At 43.2% G+C, this 16,992-nt stretch overlaps 1 protein-coding gene across 4 annotated transcripts in view; it reads left to right on the plus strand.

Moving 5' to 3' along the window:
• Positions 1–1,527: 1,527 nt before the first annotated feature.
• The window catches only part of UBE2Q2 (ubiquitin conjugating enzyme E2 Q2), a 43,551-nt gene continuing 28,086 nt past the window's right edge, over positions 1,528–16,992 (plus strand). For 3 of the 4 annotated variants that reach the window (XM_086620615.1, XM_086620616.1, XM_086620617.1), the window contains exon 1: positions 1,528–1,756. In XM_086620615.1, the coding sequence (XP_086476741.1) occupies positions 1,571–1,756 (186 nt within the window). In that variant the 5' untranslated portion in view covers positions 1,528–1,570. Of the gene's footprint in view, positions 1,757–2,500; positions 2,524–16,992 lie in introns of those variants that run through there. The other variant, XM_086620618.1, reaches the window with a different exon arrangement.

The raw sequence follows: 16,992 nt of genomic DNA on the forward strand, positions 1-16,992 counted from the left end.
CTTCATTCTGCAGGCCATAAAGTCTGAGCCAACAGTCAGTTCAACCCTTCTAGGAAAGCTGAGTTGCACACACTGTATAGCAGTTGTCTTTTAAACAATACCTGAAGAAAACAGGTCTTTCAACTCCGTGGACTTCCTGCTGTTAAATTCAGAGTATTTCACCAGTGTCAATCCTTCCTGGCTTCTTTAGTAACAAAATGTGTTCTTTGTAGCTCTCTTTGCTGGAAGGGTAAGAGATTTCAAGCCCACAAATCACTAAGACTTCCATATGCTTGGAGTTCAGCATGTGCCTGTTTTTCTGGATCAAGATGAGAGTTCTCACCACTTGACAAGATTCGGCTTGTGGTTTGTGAAGTGCTGCCAGTTTCTCTGGAATTAAAGGTTTATATAAAATATCAATGATTAAAAAACAAAAAGACAATTCCCTCTTCCAGGTTTGTGTGTGTGCATGTGTACTGCATTAATTAAAAGCTGGTTGGGAAACAAGAATGGTGCTCTGCAACAATATTCCCTGTATCACAGTAACCTCTTTATGCCATGTGAGATCTGATCCTTGTTCCCACAGAGCTGTCAACTGTCTAGAGACAAAACTGAGATGGAGAGGGACAAAAAAAATGTGCAGGGATGATTTTTCCAGTGTTGGAAAGTGGTAGAAATGGAGGCACCATCTCTTGATCCCTGAATGTAGCGAGTATTTGCTTTACTCTGCTTTTTTCTGGGGGTAAAACGTTGTACAAACAATTACAGAGGAACTTAAATGCAACACTAATAATTTTTCTTGGCCTCCGTGTTGCTTCTTTTCAGCCTGGAAAGATCGACACCGGGTTTTATTTGTATTGATCTGCCAGAAATGCCGGGACAGGAATTCCTGGTTTATGTCCTCTAGGCGGACAGGACCGGACCTCTGAAGGACCGACAGGACTCCGCGATGACAAGCGCAAACCCAAGCTGCCGTTTTTCTCAGCAAACCAGACGCGCGGTGAGGAAGGCAGACCGCGTGCCCTTCCGCAGGGCTGGGCGGTAGAAGAGGAGGGGGAGACGGGCAGGCTGGCACTGCGGTTGGGCGCGGGGAGCCGGGGGAGCCGCAGGCAGCGCCCGGGCGGGCGGGCAGAGCCCGCGGGGTGCCGGGGGCAGCCTGGCGGGGCCCGGGCCGGGGGGGCGGTCGCGGCGCCGACCGAGGGCGCTGGGGCGGCCCCGGGGGAGGGGCAGGGGGCCGGGCCGGCCCTGCTGCGTGTGTCCCGGGAGCGGGGCCGGCCTAGCGGGAGGAGGGCAGGGCGAGGGCGGGGCGGCTGGCGGGCCGGGCCCAGCCTGGCGGAGGAAGGGGAAGGGAAGGGGGAAGCGGGCTGCGCTGTTGCCCTTTTAAGCGAGCGAGTGGGCGCAGGAGGCTGGTACAAAGGGAGCTGCCGCCGCGCTCGCCGTCCCCCCGCCGGCTGGGGCTGCCCTGGCCCCCCCCCGCCATCTTCCGCCCCGCAGGCGCGGCCGGGGCCAGGGTCGGGCCGGGCCGAGGCGGAGGGAGGCGGCGGCAGAGCGGGCGAGGCGGCGCAGGCCCGGGCCCGGAGATGAGGCCAGGATGTCGGTGTCAGGGCTCAAGGCCGAGCTGAAGTTCCTCGAGTCCATCTTCGACAAGGACCACGAGCGCTTCCGCATCGTCTCCTGGAAGCTGGACGAGCTCCACTGCCAGTTCGTGCTCCTGCCGCCGCCGCCGGGCTCCAGCCCGCAGCCGCCGCCGCCGCTCACCATCCACTGCAACATCACGGTGCGGGGGCCGAGCGGGGCCGGGGGCGGCGGGGGAGGGCCGGGGCACGGCCCGCCCTCGCCATTGTCTGCGGGGCGCGGGGAGGGGGCGCAGCCCCGTCGCGGGGGTGACTCAGCAGCGGGGGGGACCGGGGCCTCCGTCCGCCGCGGGGGACGGAGCCGGGGGGGCGCCGGGGCCCGCTTCCCCCCGCGGCTGCGTTTCCTCCGTCCCCGCCGCGACCCCAACAAAAGTTAAGAAGCGGGCGTCCCTGGGCTCCGCTCCCCGCCCCGGCGGGGGCCTGGCAGCCCCTCCGGGGGCTCCTGCAGGGGAGCCGCGGCGGCGGGTGCGGGGAAGGACGCGGGCCGCCGCGCCGCCTGCCGCCGCCTGCCTCGGGGCCGGGAGCCGCCAGCCGGAACAAAGGGCGGCCGGGCCCGGGGCAGCGGGGACAGAGCCCCCGCGCCGAGTCCCCGCCGCGGGGCCGTCCCCCGGGCAGCGGAAGGGCGACGAGGAGAGCAGAGGGGCCCTTCCTGCCGCCCCCGCCCCTGCAGCGGCTCGGCGGGGCACGGGGAGCGTTTTCCTCCCGGCCGGGAGGCGGAGGGCAGCGCTTTGCCGAGTGCGCCACACCGCCCGCCGCGGCCTGGAGCCGGGCGGCGAGACGGCGCGGGCGGGCGCGGGGGGCGGCCGGGCCCTCCCCCGCGGGGTCAGCGCCCGAGGCGCAGGGGGTCGGGGAGGCGATTTTCGTCTTGCCGTCGCGGAGAGCTACAACAGGGCCTGTGCTCTCCTGCCCTGTAGGTGGTTTGTCCTAACGGCGGCGTTCAAGCCTGTGGAGGGGCCATGAGCCGCTTTGTCGAATGCGGGGAACTTCTGCCTGCAGTTTGTTTGGGGATTTCTCGTTTCTGTGTTTTGGGTGGGTTTTGTTTGAAATGAGTGGAGGGAAGTAGAATAAAACGTCGTGTTCTGTGCCATAGTGAAAATCCTCAGTCTTCTTAAAAGTTTCGGGCCTAAACTTGCCAAAGGATTTGGATATATTGGTGTCTCTGACTTATGCACAGGAAAGTGCCGGACGTTCGTTTTTATTGGACCAGTTGTAGTTACAACAGAACTTAAATGCCTTATCAAGATTCGGTTTAAGAGTAGAGTATTGACAATTTTGGGTGAAAACAGAGTTAGTACATTTGGGTTTGAGGAAGGTAGACTCTAGAGCTTTTTTGCCTGTAAAAGGATGAAAGTTTCAAACAGGTAATTTGAAGGTAGAAACATGCATGTAAGTGTAAACATTTGAGTACTGGAAGGTGAAAATGTGCATACAAACCAGGCAGATCTGATATCCTTGATTAGATCCTTGCTTGTCTTAAAGTAACTTTATTAAGTTAAAGGAGACTTGTTAAGATAATCTTTCAGGTTTCACAGTTAATTCATGAGAAGTCAGTTTCGTGGCCATAGGACAGGTGCTTGTTTTACCGGCCACTTGTACGTACTTGTAAGACAGAAGACGTTGTCTATGGTAAAATAAGCAAGATGCTTTGGTGTTCTTGTTTTTAAACGTGACCTATCAGATGATGGATTATGTGACTTCCTTTGGATATTTTTTTTATTCAGTGGGGGGTGTTTCATTGCTGAGAACACTGGCTATTTCTTTCCATGCAACATGATCTATTTCATAAGTCTCTCTCTAAAGAGTAAAATAAAAGATCTGATGACTGCACCCTCAGTTCCCAGTTGAATTTGATGGGTTATTTCTTTTGTCAAGTGACAGTTAACAGGGAAGCCAGTAGTAAGGCCTGAAGTTTTGGTGCCTTGGATTTGTGCTGTGGTGTATGTCTCCTTCTGAGACTGCTTTTGTCATAGCTACTTTTGATAATAATTCTTTCTTAACTTGAAAAGAAATATGCCTGCTTACTTATAGGCCTTTGGTTGAGGTGTGTCTGAGCAAGCAAGAAACAGGCTTAGGTCACTCTTGGCATTTTTATGTATTATTGAAGAAATAGTTTCTGCGACCTGCTGTTACAGTCCCTTGCCCTAAAAGTTAAGAGGTCTTTAGCATGCCATTAGATTTGTGGCATATGAACTTGCAAAAAGAACAGGAAAAGAGCGGTTTCAGACCTTAGAGCCAAGACTTCTGCTTTGAAAAAAGGCTGTGTCTGAGCTTCTTGAAACTTCTCGTTCAGTTGTCTATGAGCAACTTGGTGCTTTCCAGTGTTGAGTAATTTTTGGCACTCTGAAGTAGGTGGCTATTTTCCCTATCTGGGAAAAATAAATGGGAGAGGGCAATCTGAGATACAGATTCAGACATTGGCTGTCTTGAAACAAGTGGGCAGCAGATGACAGAGCCAAAGAGAGAAAGCTGACCTCTGGGCTTCTGTGCTAGTTTTTTGACACAAGTGTTAGAACTCTAAGTGTGACAAAAGTAATTCCCTCTCCACTGAATTGAGTCTCCTGGCTCTCACTCCTAATTGCTTCCGGTTGTTTTCTGTAGGTACTGTAAACTGGAAATGCTGTGCTTCACTGGATCTGCAGGTACTGTGGGAATGAGAACTTCAAATGGTGGTAGTAGTATGCAAAAACTGATAAGGCTATAAAGTTGTTGGTAAATATGTTTTCTTGGGGAGACTCGCCTTCTGCTTCAGAAGCTGCTAACTTAGTGCTCTGGGTTTGCAGTGCAAATATGTAACTCCAGCTGTTTGCTGCGTCTAACCAGTTTAAACACTATAATACCGATCAAGCCAGGATATTTCCCTTACTCAGCACAAGCTTACAGCAGATTGTGCTTCTGGATGCTCAAGAATCCTGTCAAGGGGAAGAGTAAGTGCAAAGCTCAATAATCAATTTTTTATTTGTGATTCTGTTTGGGTACCTCCAATATTTTACCTGAAGTGAAAGCTGTCTAGCAGTGAGTACAGATGCTGAAGTTACCGGATGGAGAAAAATTTGTTAGGGAAGGAAGCTTCCAATAGTTTCTATACTAAGTCTGAAAAGAGACCTGGTAACCAAATTGCTCTGATCTTCACAGTGAATCTCTTTCTTTTCTCCAATCTAGAGAGAGAAGGCAGAGGAAAGAGGAAGCATTCTCCTGGAGAGGTGAGGGAGAATGTCTGCTTAGGAACTGCATGGATCTCCATGAGTCTATTAGACTACATTCCACAGCCTGATTAGAAATCTGCCCTGGAATCTCTCACTGAGATGATTTTCTGATTGTCTACAGTATAAGTTTGTAGAACTGTCAAAGTTAAGCATTTGCATTTGCTGCAGCACTCTAGGAATAGTCTACCTGTGATACTGAGCAATGCTTGACATTAAAACAAAAAACGTTTTGCTCAGCAGCTCCTCTGTTTCATAAAGCAACAGGCAGACTTTGTCTAAGTCTGTCCTTCGTTATTTCTGGTAGCGACCCATATCGGAACTTACATGGTTAATGAGATTATTTTAAAAGAGGCACTTTAGGGTGGAGTCATCCCTGTCAGAAACATTGCTGCTTATTCCTGAGAGCTATCTAATTATTGAACTTGTTCAGGCTGTGTACCTTCACATTCCCATTTTGTGATGCCAACAGCAGTGTCTATGTTCTGGAGTTTTATTTCTGTTTTTTTTGGGGGGTTTTGTTTTTATTTAACAGCAGTATTCCAATTAATCAAATTCAGTAAATCAGTGTCCTTTACAAAGTATATGTATTTATCCTGGTCCTGTTTTGCATGTTTTTTTAAATAGTGTCAAACCAGTGGCCTGCCTTAGAGGAGTGTGTTTACTGATTGTGGCTTTAGGTGTCTTTCAATGCAATCTGTAGTTTCAGTTTGGTGCCTTATCAAACTTCTGTCATAGTATTCCAAAGGATGTATTAGAATTACTCAGGTTTTTATTCCCTTGTTATTGCAAGAAAAGGGGCTAATTTGGACTGCTGTAAAAGATTTCATATTTTTTGTGTAATCTCTTCAGAGAGAAACTGGATATTAATCTCTCTCCACCCATACACAAAACTGCTGTTAAAATTCTGTGTCCTCAAGTAGCACTTGCAGGTAAAATGGGGTTTGCACCAGCTCTGTGTGGGAGCAGATTGTGCCCCAAACAGATTTTGGGCTCAGATGTGCGGTGGTACCCTTCATACATTAACAATTCAATTCGTGTGATATGGCTGACTTCAGTATACTCCTGCCTCTCTGCTGGAAAGCAGGGTCTTGTGCTTTCACTGAAAAATACCCTGCTGCTAAATCGGAGTCAGAAGCTACTATGGAGGACGTGAAAATGTTATCTGTCTACAGATAACTGCAATCGATGGGAGAAGACTTTATTTTCCCTTCTAAACCAGAATGGATGAAGAGATACTACCTGTGAAGCTTTTGACAAGTTTGGTATGTACAGAAAGTGAGCGTATTAAAACACGAGAGAGTTCTTCAAAGGCACAAGATTTTTAATATTAAACACACTCTAACTAATGCCTAGACAGCTGATAACCACCTAAAAAGGTTATTTATTTGTACACAGAACTAACCGCATAATGAATGAGGCTTTCAGTTCAAACCACGAATCTTTTATATTTTTTTTTTTAGATCATTAGATGTTCTGTAGTGAGGTTGAGATCTTTGTCTTGCAGCGTATGGATACCAGGACTAAATAAAAGCATACATAGCTTTATCTTGGTAATACGTACTTTTCTAACTAGAGTTAGATGTTCTTGGAGATTTAAAAAAGGCATTTGAGTAACTATTATGTTCTTTTTGCTCGGCATGCTCCCTCGTGTTAACTGTTCAGGTGTTTTTTTGTAAAAGACTCTTAAGATGCCTGCTAATTTTTTAATGTTTCTTCGTAGTCACTAATTTTAAGGAGACTGACTTGGTGTACGGCTCCTGCGTAACAGGCGGTTGATAGTATGTGATGGTCGCCTTTTGATTTGTGTTGCAAACAATATTTACTTTGTGTCAAAATTGGAGTACGGGTAGTTGGTCTTACCAGAGACCTTTCTTGTGGTACAAGAAGCAAGAGTATATACTGCTACTCTCGCTTTTTTTTTTTTTGCAGGGGGAGGGTGGTGGGCAGGGCATGCTAAGACTTTGGCTTTTCTCTCAAAGCTTTTCATCAATGAAATGAGAAAAATAAGGGAGTAGTGTAGAAAGAGCATTCTATTCTGGAGAATAAGGTTGCACTTCCAAATTCATACTGGCAGTCTGTCTACAACGGAACACTGTAAAATCAGAAGTTATTAATGGAGTTGATCAAGTGTGTTCCCAAAAAGAATAACTTCGTTCTGTCAGACTTACTCAAACTAGAATGAGTTTGCAGGTGTTTTTTTCTGTGTTATGCCAGGAAATATTGCATATTGATGACAAGTTGAGATCCTCAACATGAATTAAAAATTACGATTGCTAGGAAGAACAAAGTATGATTGTTTCCTGTGCTCTCTGTAATACTGCTGTTGCTCACAGACCAGCAAAGGCTCTGTGCCTTGTGTGGTGGCCAAAATGGAGTTTACTGGATTAGGGACCTGGCTGTCATGTAAAAATTCTTTACTGGGTTATTGTTAATCTGGATCTTTTCCCAGTCTGGTTCACTGCGTGGCTGCACAAACAGCTGCACCGTCACAGCGGCGGGCACAGGAAGGAGCGAGTGCTGAGGACGGCCGCTGAAGCTAGTGTTGCCGACAGAGCTGCTCGCCAGGCGCTGGCTGAGTCCTCAGCAGTGCTTGGGATCGCTCCCGTGTGGAATACCTGAGCCGGCGTCAGCCCAGCAGGCCTGCATGAGTGTCTGGTTTGTTACAATGGCAGCTAAATAGAGACATCTGGGCCAGGCTAACTGGAAGTAGTTTGTTTGTTTACTTGTAAAATCAAATTCCTTTCAGGAGAATGCTAGGCATAAAGATGGAGACAATTCTCTAAATACTGTTATTAAACAAAGAGGGGCAAAATTTCTGGATAGGAGCAAATGTTTGTAGAAGCTGATTAACAGTAAGAACTACTATTTTAGTTGTGCCTCAGTACGGACTACTGTTCAGTGCTGTCAGCTTGTTTGCCTTTGTGTGGTTTTGAATGGTTATAAAAGCCTGATTCCTGGCTGAAGTTGATTTTTTTTTTTTTCTTTAGACTATGATTGGTAATATGCCATTTTTAAGAGCCGTGATAGTTTATGATTTAGTAAGCGTTCCGCTGTATTTCTTCAGCTGCAGGCTTTGCGAGAGAAGTGAAGATGACCTGTCACCAGCTCAGGGAAGACAATTGGAAAATTGAATGACTGATTATAGCAAGGAGAGGCTACTTAACGTATAGGTCTTATATCAGCTTGCCTGTGTTCAGTACAGTTGAAGCAAATATGATCAGAGTAGTTCTCAGTTGATGTTTGCTGGAAGCAAGCGTACCAGTTGGTGTGTGCCTTAGTGATTTCTTGCTTCCACCGGTAATCTTTGGTGTTAAAATAATGACCTTATGTGTTTTGTTTGTTTTTTGTCCTCTCATGCATACAAGGTATCCTGGTGTGTTAAGTACTGCAGAGCAGTTAGTGTGTGATTTCTTGAGATTTAGTTTGGGCTGTATTTTCCTTTTTCCCAGCTCTCTAGTTTTTTAACTCCTCTGAGAGAAGTTCAGTACGGTTGCAGACCTTGCAAAAGCTTCTTGAGTGTGTATTCAGAAAGGCAGAAACATAAGCTCTGTCAGAACTTGTGTGGTGGCGCTAGAAAAAAATTAGAGCGTTCCTGTGCAGGGGTGTTCAAGATACCGCAGGCTTCCTTGATTTTTTTGAAGTGGGAAATAACTGTGGTAAGAGTGCGGTATTTAACTCATTAATGGTAAACACTAGTTGAACTCCATGGTACCGAAATTTTGCGTGTGGGGGACAAAGTTGCATCTAAGTGGCTCTAATCCGAAGGCTGGTGACTAAGCAGCAGTCAGGGCAGTTGTGTAGGTGTTGCTGTGAGGGGCGAGCTCGGGAATTTGGTGGGTGGTGGCTCAAGTGCTGCTCAGGTGTAAGAGCAGTAGAGCAGCAGGACCTCTGTTAGCAGTGGGTGAGAAGGAAAATTTCATGTACCTGCAGTTGTGTCTGGAGCACTGCAAATTTGTAAGGCGGAGAGAGAGGCGAGGGAGAGGAAAGTTGTTCTCAGAGAGGGGGCAAGGGTACAGTGCCTTCGATGGAAGTGGGAGTGAGCGATTTGAACACTTAAAAGATGAAAACTCCTGGAGTTTCCATAAAGAGTCTACATAAAGAGAATGAAGAGGAGGAAGGGGAAGTCTGGATTTTTGGGTGACAGCGGAAGTGACATCAGACTTTGCATGCTGAGGAGTAACTGTCTAAGTGATAAAGGTGAGAGCGGGTCTGCTAGGAAACTCTCCTTTTTCAAGTTAGGTCGGGGAGAGAGCAACATGTTGCAACTTAGATATAACGGCTTCTTCAGTTCCAGTTATATTAGAAGCCATTTCTTGCTATTCTGGCTTTGTGACACTAATGATGATACCTTTTCTGAATGTACTTGTCTGTATAGCTGCAGAAGTAGACAATTAATAACTCTTGATGATTAGAACAAGCTGGTAATTTGTTTCAAGTAACCAGACTTCCTTCAGGAATTGGGGTACATGAGATACTGTGCTGCTGGTGAAGAAAGAGTACTGGAGAATTAGATTTGCAAAATAACTTTCTCTTTAGTGCATGTGTCTAGCTGCTTATTAGATAAACCATTGCCAGCTTGAGTGCACGTCTAGTGCATGCATTGAAGAAGAGAACCCTTGTGGCTGAGGGCTCTGAAAGAGCCATCCTCTGACAGCTGTCAGGACGAGACTACAAGCACACAGTGGGATTTTTTTGTGTATGAGGAGCAAGATAGGTAGATCTGACTGCTGTGAGGTGCTATGGTGAAAATCTGGATTCTAGTCTCAGCTATACAACCTTTTTCCCGAAAAGCAAGTCGCTTAGCCTTCAGCGATGCTGTGCTCTTTGCTCAATTTTCGGTGTGGATGATCTGAACTTTTATTCATTGCTGTTAATAGTATTGGCAAAGGAATGTTTCTTAGCTTATTTAACTGGGTTGGCCCTCAACAACAGTTTTCATTTTCAGAGACTACACGCTGCTCTTGAACAACTGTCACTTGCTGTGCTGTTAGCTAAATCATGCTTAGTGTTAACTTAAGAGTTGTGTTTGAGCAGCAGTACGTTAACATTTCGTGGATTTTACTTTGGGTCCCTACAAAAGCGTTAAAGAGTGTTTGTTCTGTGAATTTCTTTGAATGGATAGATGGCGTGCTGCATTATGGTGATGACCTGGAGAATAAAATGTTGCTTCACAGCAACAATCAGTAGCTGTGTTTTTTATCGGAAAAGTGTCTTTTTTGCTTTTATGCTCAAAGTTTGTATTTTAATTCTGTGTAGTTACATTATACTGGACAACAAGCAGCCTGCTGCCTGTTGTTTGGTAAGGGAAGTGGATGAGATTGTGGCAACTGATAAGAGAGTCTGATAAACCTATTTTTCCAAGGGTAATGTGCAATTTCACATACCAGAATTGGCAGTTGAGGCATTTTGTGTAGATTGAATAGTTTGAAGGATGTTTGTAAAAACTTCTCTGGAAGAACTTGACCATGAGAGCTGTAAGAACTTCAGTGCCATGTCTGCATTCATGTTTGTGACCATTGGAAGTGATGCTTTGTGCCTCTGCTACTTTGGTTGTATGTATTGGCGTCTTTTAAGGTAATGATGTTTGAGCAGTGAGAGATTTAAATGCACGTACCTGGATAGAGACATGGAAGTAAAACACAGAAGTAGCTTAGATTATTTCACAAACAATGAAATTATTGGCCTTTTTTTTATGTACCCGTTTGAAAGCAGCGTTTTCTTAAGTCTTTTCAAAGAATGTTTTTTTTTCCCCCCGTTTTCTTTGTCTTAGGTGTATCTAAAGTAAAAAAAGTTAAATTCTGTAATAATTTCAAGAGAATTTATGGTCTTTCTGTTCTGTGAGGCATGTGCCTTTGACCTTGTCTCCTGTAACGTGGCTGTATTTAATAACATAAACAATTCTAAAACAAGATACTCAGCTACGCTAGCATCATTCCCTGAGAGTGTGTGGGAGAGGAAAACCATGGCCCTGTTAGTTGTGCTGTTTTAACGTGCCCTTGAAGATATTCGGTTCTGTAGTGATGAGCGTGTTAGCAGAACCTACGTAGGAGAGGGTTATGGGATTCTTTCACTTACCTCCTTTAAAGGTGCGAGATGACTAAGCTCTTGCAATCTCCACAGATCTGACCAAAGCGTGCAGCTCCACGTGGCATTGTGTGTCGCTGTCAAGACAGTCGTTAAACTTGAAGGTAGAATTGCAGTAATTTTCCGTGTTTGAAAGAGGTACATGTATTTTAGTCAGTTGAACCTGGTGCCTCACCAAGTGCACAAGTGTTCTCACTGAACTGAGCATGTCAGGCTTTGGCTTCAGGAGGAGAGGAAGAAAATCAAAGCTAATGCAAGCTTGCTTTCTGTGGTATAGAAACAGTTAAAGATCTCTGTTTGACTAAACTCTAGTGAATGAAAGGTGTCCTCTGTTTATACGTGTTGAGCAAGTTAATAGTATGTTGTAGGCAACCTTAACATTCGAAAGGAAAGGTTGATGTTTTCCCCTTGTTCGGTGGAGGTGAGTAAAATTCACTTTGCTTCCTCCCTACCGCAAGTATTAAAGTTTATGTTTAAACCCTCCTTGGATATGCTTTTCATATCTTTTTGGACTCTGGATCACTGAACTGTTAGATTCTTAAAGAAATGACAATTCTTTCAGATGTAAAAGTGCGAATTTTTACTTCAACTTGAAAATTAAATGTTAGAATGTGATATTATGTTCAGTAACTCATTCAGTCTGTACAACAGAACAAATGGTGATGTCTGGATGTTTGAAAATACAAATTTTTAGTGTTTTAGTAACTTGAGGTTTCTAGGAAATAGTTTTGTTTGGATTACTTCCAATGAAGTTTCATTGGAATCCAGTCAGTGGTTTACTTCCATTGAGTTGAAGGTGATCCTTCATGCTTTCTTCTTTTTTTAATTATTATAAAGAATTGGATGGGAGGGCAGATGGCAATCTGCTGACTTTTAAAAGTTCCTAGCCTGTAGATTTCACAGGCACTCAAGGACCTAGTGGTAGAAAATGCTTACTTGCATCCTAAGCCGCCTTTGGAAAATTTGACCCCTAATAATGGGAAGCAGGCTGTCAGTTGTCTAATCACAACTAATACTATTTTAAGAAGCTGTAAGTACTAGTGTTTTATGGTCATCAAGCTAAACTTTAGCTTTAAGAATATCTTCTCAAGTTGTGATATTTTTGTTAATATTCTGTTTTTTTTTCCCTCTACAGGCAGATTGACACAGGTGAAAAATTCATAAATAGTGAATAAATGACTAACAATTTAAAATAGTATGTACTGAATTGTAGCTAATTGTATAGTTAAATCTTCAGTATTTTTTTGAATGTTCGTGTAGGGTGTGTGTATATGATCCCTAATCAGTGGGACTTGGTTTTATTTAAAAAAAAATCTAATTCTCCTATTTAATGCAAATGAACAAACTTGGTAGCGTCAAGGTGTCTGCTGAGGGAAAGCCATCTATGATTTGAGATCGATTACTTGATGTGTAGCTGTAAGTGTATTCCCCTTGAAAACATTGTATTTAGCCCTCTGAAATGTCTTGTTACATGAGGATTTACTTGCTTCCTTACCGAGATTTGTGTGAGCCAGAGTGCTCTCTTGCTAGCCTTCTCAAAGCAATTAAGCTGTTTAAAAGATCTGGAGGTTTGACGTTCTGTAGTTTGGAAGTAAAGGGAGATGGACAAAAAATTCCGGGACTGAGAAGATAGAAGTCAGAAGTGCTGTTATGAAAGTAAGCTAAGTTTTAGCCATACCTGGTGTAAAAAGAACAGAACTAGCTCCTGTCAATGATGAAGATTTTGCAAAAACTTAGGAACAGAAAAGAGATAAAATTGGCTGATTTTTTTTTTTCAGCCGGCATGCTAAGGAGTTTTAAAAGAAAAAAAACCCACCACCCCACTTTTTCAATGTAAGATGATCTCGAAATTAAAGAAAATGGAGATCTGTCAGTGTGTAATTGTGATTTAAAATCATAATGCTGAAGAAGTGTGTTCAAATGGTAGGAAAACACATTTAGCCATGATAAAATGGCTCCGCTGTGTACAAGGAGATGTGGTTACTCTATTGCCTCATGGCAAACTGCGGGTGCAGGTTGTTGTAATCTTAGGAATGCGAGCAAGATGTGGTGTTTTAATTTAGCAACTTCACAATTTCAACGCTATTGTAATTTAGGAATAGCTTGTTTAAAAGTCTCTCACCAATGTCAAAATTGTGTTGCTGTAGCTTTATAGAGCAGGATAAAGATTATATAACGTTGCAAGTAAAACAGCCTTATTGTTAAGGATGAGAAAGCTTAGATAGGATATACTCAGATGACAGATCTCTCTACCCGGGAAAAGCTGCATTAATGTATGCGTTCCTGGTGTCTTCTGTCACTCTTTGCTTCCTTTTTTTTAGAAAAATTGTTAGTAACATGTAAGTAGGCTCTCTTACAGAGGCTGCAATGGAATGCCTGAACAGTGTGGTCTTCTAATATGCTGTGGTTTTCCTAAATGATTTGATAGGTTTTGAAATTGTTCCAGTGGCAGGAGCGCAGGGCTTTATTCCCTTTGTATTTTGTGTGTTTGTTAGCAGCCTAAATTCTTCTGCTGCATTCTGTTACAGAAGTGCCTGTGTTGACAAAGCTCCCAGTCTGTCCTGGTGTTAATACAAAGCCTCTCTAGAAGTGATGATCCCATGAATTGTAATTGTATCTGGGTTGGCTGTAAACATACAGCCTTTGTCCTCAGGCCCCAGTACATGCTAGATGTGATGTCATCTCAGCGTGTCATGTCTTACTGAGCAATTGCATTAGCTTTCCAAACTGTTCAGCGTGCATCAGCTTGTGAAAGCTGCCCAGATGTAAGCATTGTAGCCTTTGCCTCTTGTGACGAACTTTTGCTTGTGGAGAGCAGGAGAATGTCATGTTACAGCAGTTACATAAAGATCTCAAGCACTTAATGTAGGTGATGCCTGTGCAGCTAAAGCTAGATTATACAAAATCACTGTTTATCAGCTGCATAGTGAAAGGCCCTAAATAATGTTGGGTTTTTTTAACCACTGAGAATTAATAGTAAAATAACTGCTATTCTGGGGCTCCTTTCATGAAATTGTCTTCGTCTTTGGGAAGCTTGTGTTCCTTACATGACATGACTCAAATCCATCTCTTCTCTCTATAGGATGTAGGTATGGAAGAAAAGGCCGATTTAATTCTCTGAACAGAATTAGCTTCTGTGAAGTTTAGTTGTTTGACCTTACAAACCACAAACTTAGGTTTTCATTGCATGCTATGGCGTTACAAACTTATGAACTTGTTTATATCTCAGGATCAGAATGTGTGAAGTTTGAGTATGAATTCTGCATTTCAAAATATAGTGACTCATATCCACGTGAAACTCAGCTGATCCAAAAATATGGATTACTTGCAGATCAAGAGAAACTTAATGCCGTTTATGTTTTTAAGTTAAAGGAACATATTTATTGGTAAGTCTAAAGAATTAAAAAGTGTTGCAACAGACTGGAAGTTTGATGAATATTAAGCATCTGTTGTGAAAAAGTTGGAATGTGAAATTAAATATCCATATTCCAGAAGTTTGAAATTTGAAATATTTTGATACAAATGAGTGAATATGCTCACAGTGTTTAAGAAAAGCCTTTCTGATAAATGCATTGTTCCTGTTCATGTTTCAAAAACTAAAGCAGACTAAAAAAATTGAATAGTTTGATAGTTTTTAGGTTATAGTTATTCATACGTGCTATATAGTAATAATGCAGACAGTGTCAAATCCTAGTATGTTTTCTCACATGCTGCAGGAATTGCTTTCATTGCAAAAAATGGAATGAGTTGGAATGAGAGCAAAGAAGGAGGAAGGACTGCCGTTCAGTGCAGAAGGCATCAGCACAATCAAGTAGCCAGTGTAATGTTTTTAAACACATAGTGAGATTGCTCGATCGTCAAATCTGCATTATCAGTCATCCTGACTGACGAAGATTTTGCTGTGTTTTGTTTTGTTTCTCCAAGTGTTTTGGAGGAGATTTTTGTATAGGCTGAGGAGACTGAGATAGATACCAATTGTAACCAACAAACGTCCTACTTTGGGTTTGTTCATTAAATCCTTCTGGTGGAGAAAGGAGAAACCAGGTTGTCAGAAAAGAAGAATATAGCCAGTGAAGAGTTGAGCTTCATTCTGTAAGCAGTCTTCAGGTTTCAGGTGTGGTTTAGAAGAGTGGACTGAGAGATGTGTATCTTCTATAAATCATTGCAATTAATAGACTTTCTTAGACATGGGCTAACATAATTAACAAATGCTTGATTTAAAAAAAAAAAAAAAGCCACAAATACCTGTTAGGAGAATGTGCATACACAGTGCAAATGTTGACTGTATCTGGAGAATGTTTTTATTTTAATAAGTCTGAGGATTTTAAGAAGCAGATGGCTCAGTGAATCTTGGAAGAGATTTTGCTTGTTCTTCGTATTTTCTGATGGGAATGTTGGCATAATCTGAAGTCACAGTAGCAGTTTTTACCCTTTTGCCTTTCTCCTAAGTTAATGAGCTGGCCAGTGAAGTTCAGGTCTCAAAAATATAGCTGTTTCAAACAAGTCATCAAGTAATAGGGCCATGGTTAGCAGAGTCTGTTTTCTGATGTTCCCCACTGTGCATAAAGATCCAGTGTGCAGTAGGAAAGTCTTGAGGTGAGACTATTGCAGAAGGCTTTACAGGTAGGTTCCGTCTTATTAAAAATGAGTGAGATGTTATCAGTACAAAACCTGGAGTGTCTTTACTGAAACGTAGCTCCTAAAAATAATAGTTTGGGAACCTATTGGCAGTCGGGAGTTTGACCTTGTTTCTCCAGCAGTGATAGTGGTTAGTCTTTCAAGAGTGTCTTAAGCGAAACTGAGGAGAAACCTTGGAAAAAGCCTTTTCTCTATTGTATTTGGTAAAGGAAGAAAGTGGTTACACCCCATGTAACTACCCATCTGTTGGCCTTCCTTAGCTTTAAAATCTTGGCAGGCTGAGCGCTGGATTTTCTTGACAGGCATTTAAGGTGTTAGGCCTTAGTTAATCAAGAATAGATATTCTAAGGTCTCTGCTTTGTGTATGGTATGCTTCGAAGTGAAGCTGAGAGCTGTAAACGCTCCGTCCTTTCCTAAAGATACTAGGAATATCGGGTATTCTTCTAAGATATTTTTAGCTGTGATTAAAAAAAAAAACAAAAACAACTTGGAGGGGAGGTTGAGCTCGTTTAAAAATAAATTTATGCGTAGGCTTCAGTTTACAGGTGGGAATTTTAGACCTCCGAAGCTAGAACTTCCCTGCAGTGTGCTGCCAAGTGGGACCTCTGCTGTGGTGTCAGCTTTGGCAAAACAGGCTGTCCTCTATCTAATCACATGGTTTCTGTTATGAGGTTCAGCACTTCAGCTAGAAGGTCGGTTAGGAGGTAAGCTTAGTGTTGTTAGAAGCCAATTCTAACATGCTCGTCTTTTTCTCCAGTTTTCAAATGGATAGTGTTCTGCGTTCTAATAAACCCAGTATCTTGGAAATGACAGAAGCTAGTTTAAGTTAGGAAGGTCTGGGTTTTTCTTTTGGCTTGCACTTTGGGAGCTTGTGAAGACTAAGTTTGCTTGGGAATCACTAAAGGCCGGACAGTAACACAGACAGGTATGAAGTCTTCCTTCTGTGAAACTTCTTACTGCTGTCTTGAAAACTATAAAGCAAAAAATACACAATGCAATCAAGGAAGAGTGTAAATTTGTAAGCGTAGTGCATGTTTTGGAGTCACCTATTAGAGTAGCAGTAGGAACCTTGACTCGTAAGTATTGAAGAATGAAGCATGATTTGTTGTATCTGGAATGAGAAATAGGGAATTTTTCCTTTTAAATTGCAGTGAGGGAAATGAATGAAAATTCCTTCACGTTATTTTGTAAGACCTGGGGATATAAAGATAACATCTGGGTGATAAAACTGAGATTCAGCAATTTGTCCTTAGCTACTAGAATTTAATTGAATAAGCGAGAAGTGGAGAATGCCTTAAATAACTAAAACAAAACAAAAAAAAATCCAAACATGTCAATGATATGAGGGAACACTTACTGTTGGTTTGGAAGCTACATGGTTTCCTTCATCCTCACAATGTTACCAAACCAATGTTAGGAAGAAAACGGAATTGCTTTTAGAAACTTCTAAACAA

This window comes from Tauraco erythrolophus, chromosome 14 (genome assembly GCF_009769465.1).
Source record: "Tauraco erythrolophus isolate bTauEry1 chromosome 14, bTauEry1.pri, whole genome shotgun sequence".
NCBI lineage: Eukaryota > Metazoa > Chordata > Aves > Musophagiformes > Musophagidae > Tauraco > Tauraco erythrolophus.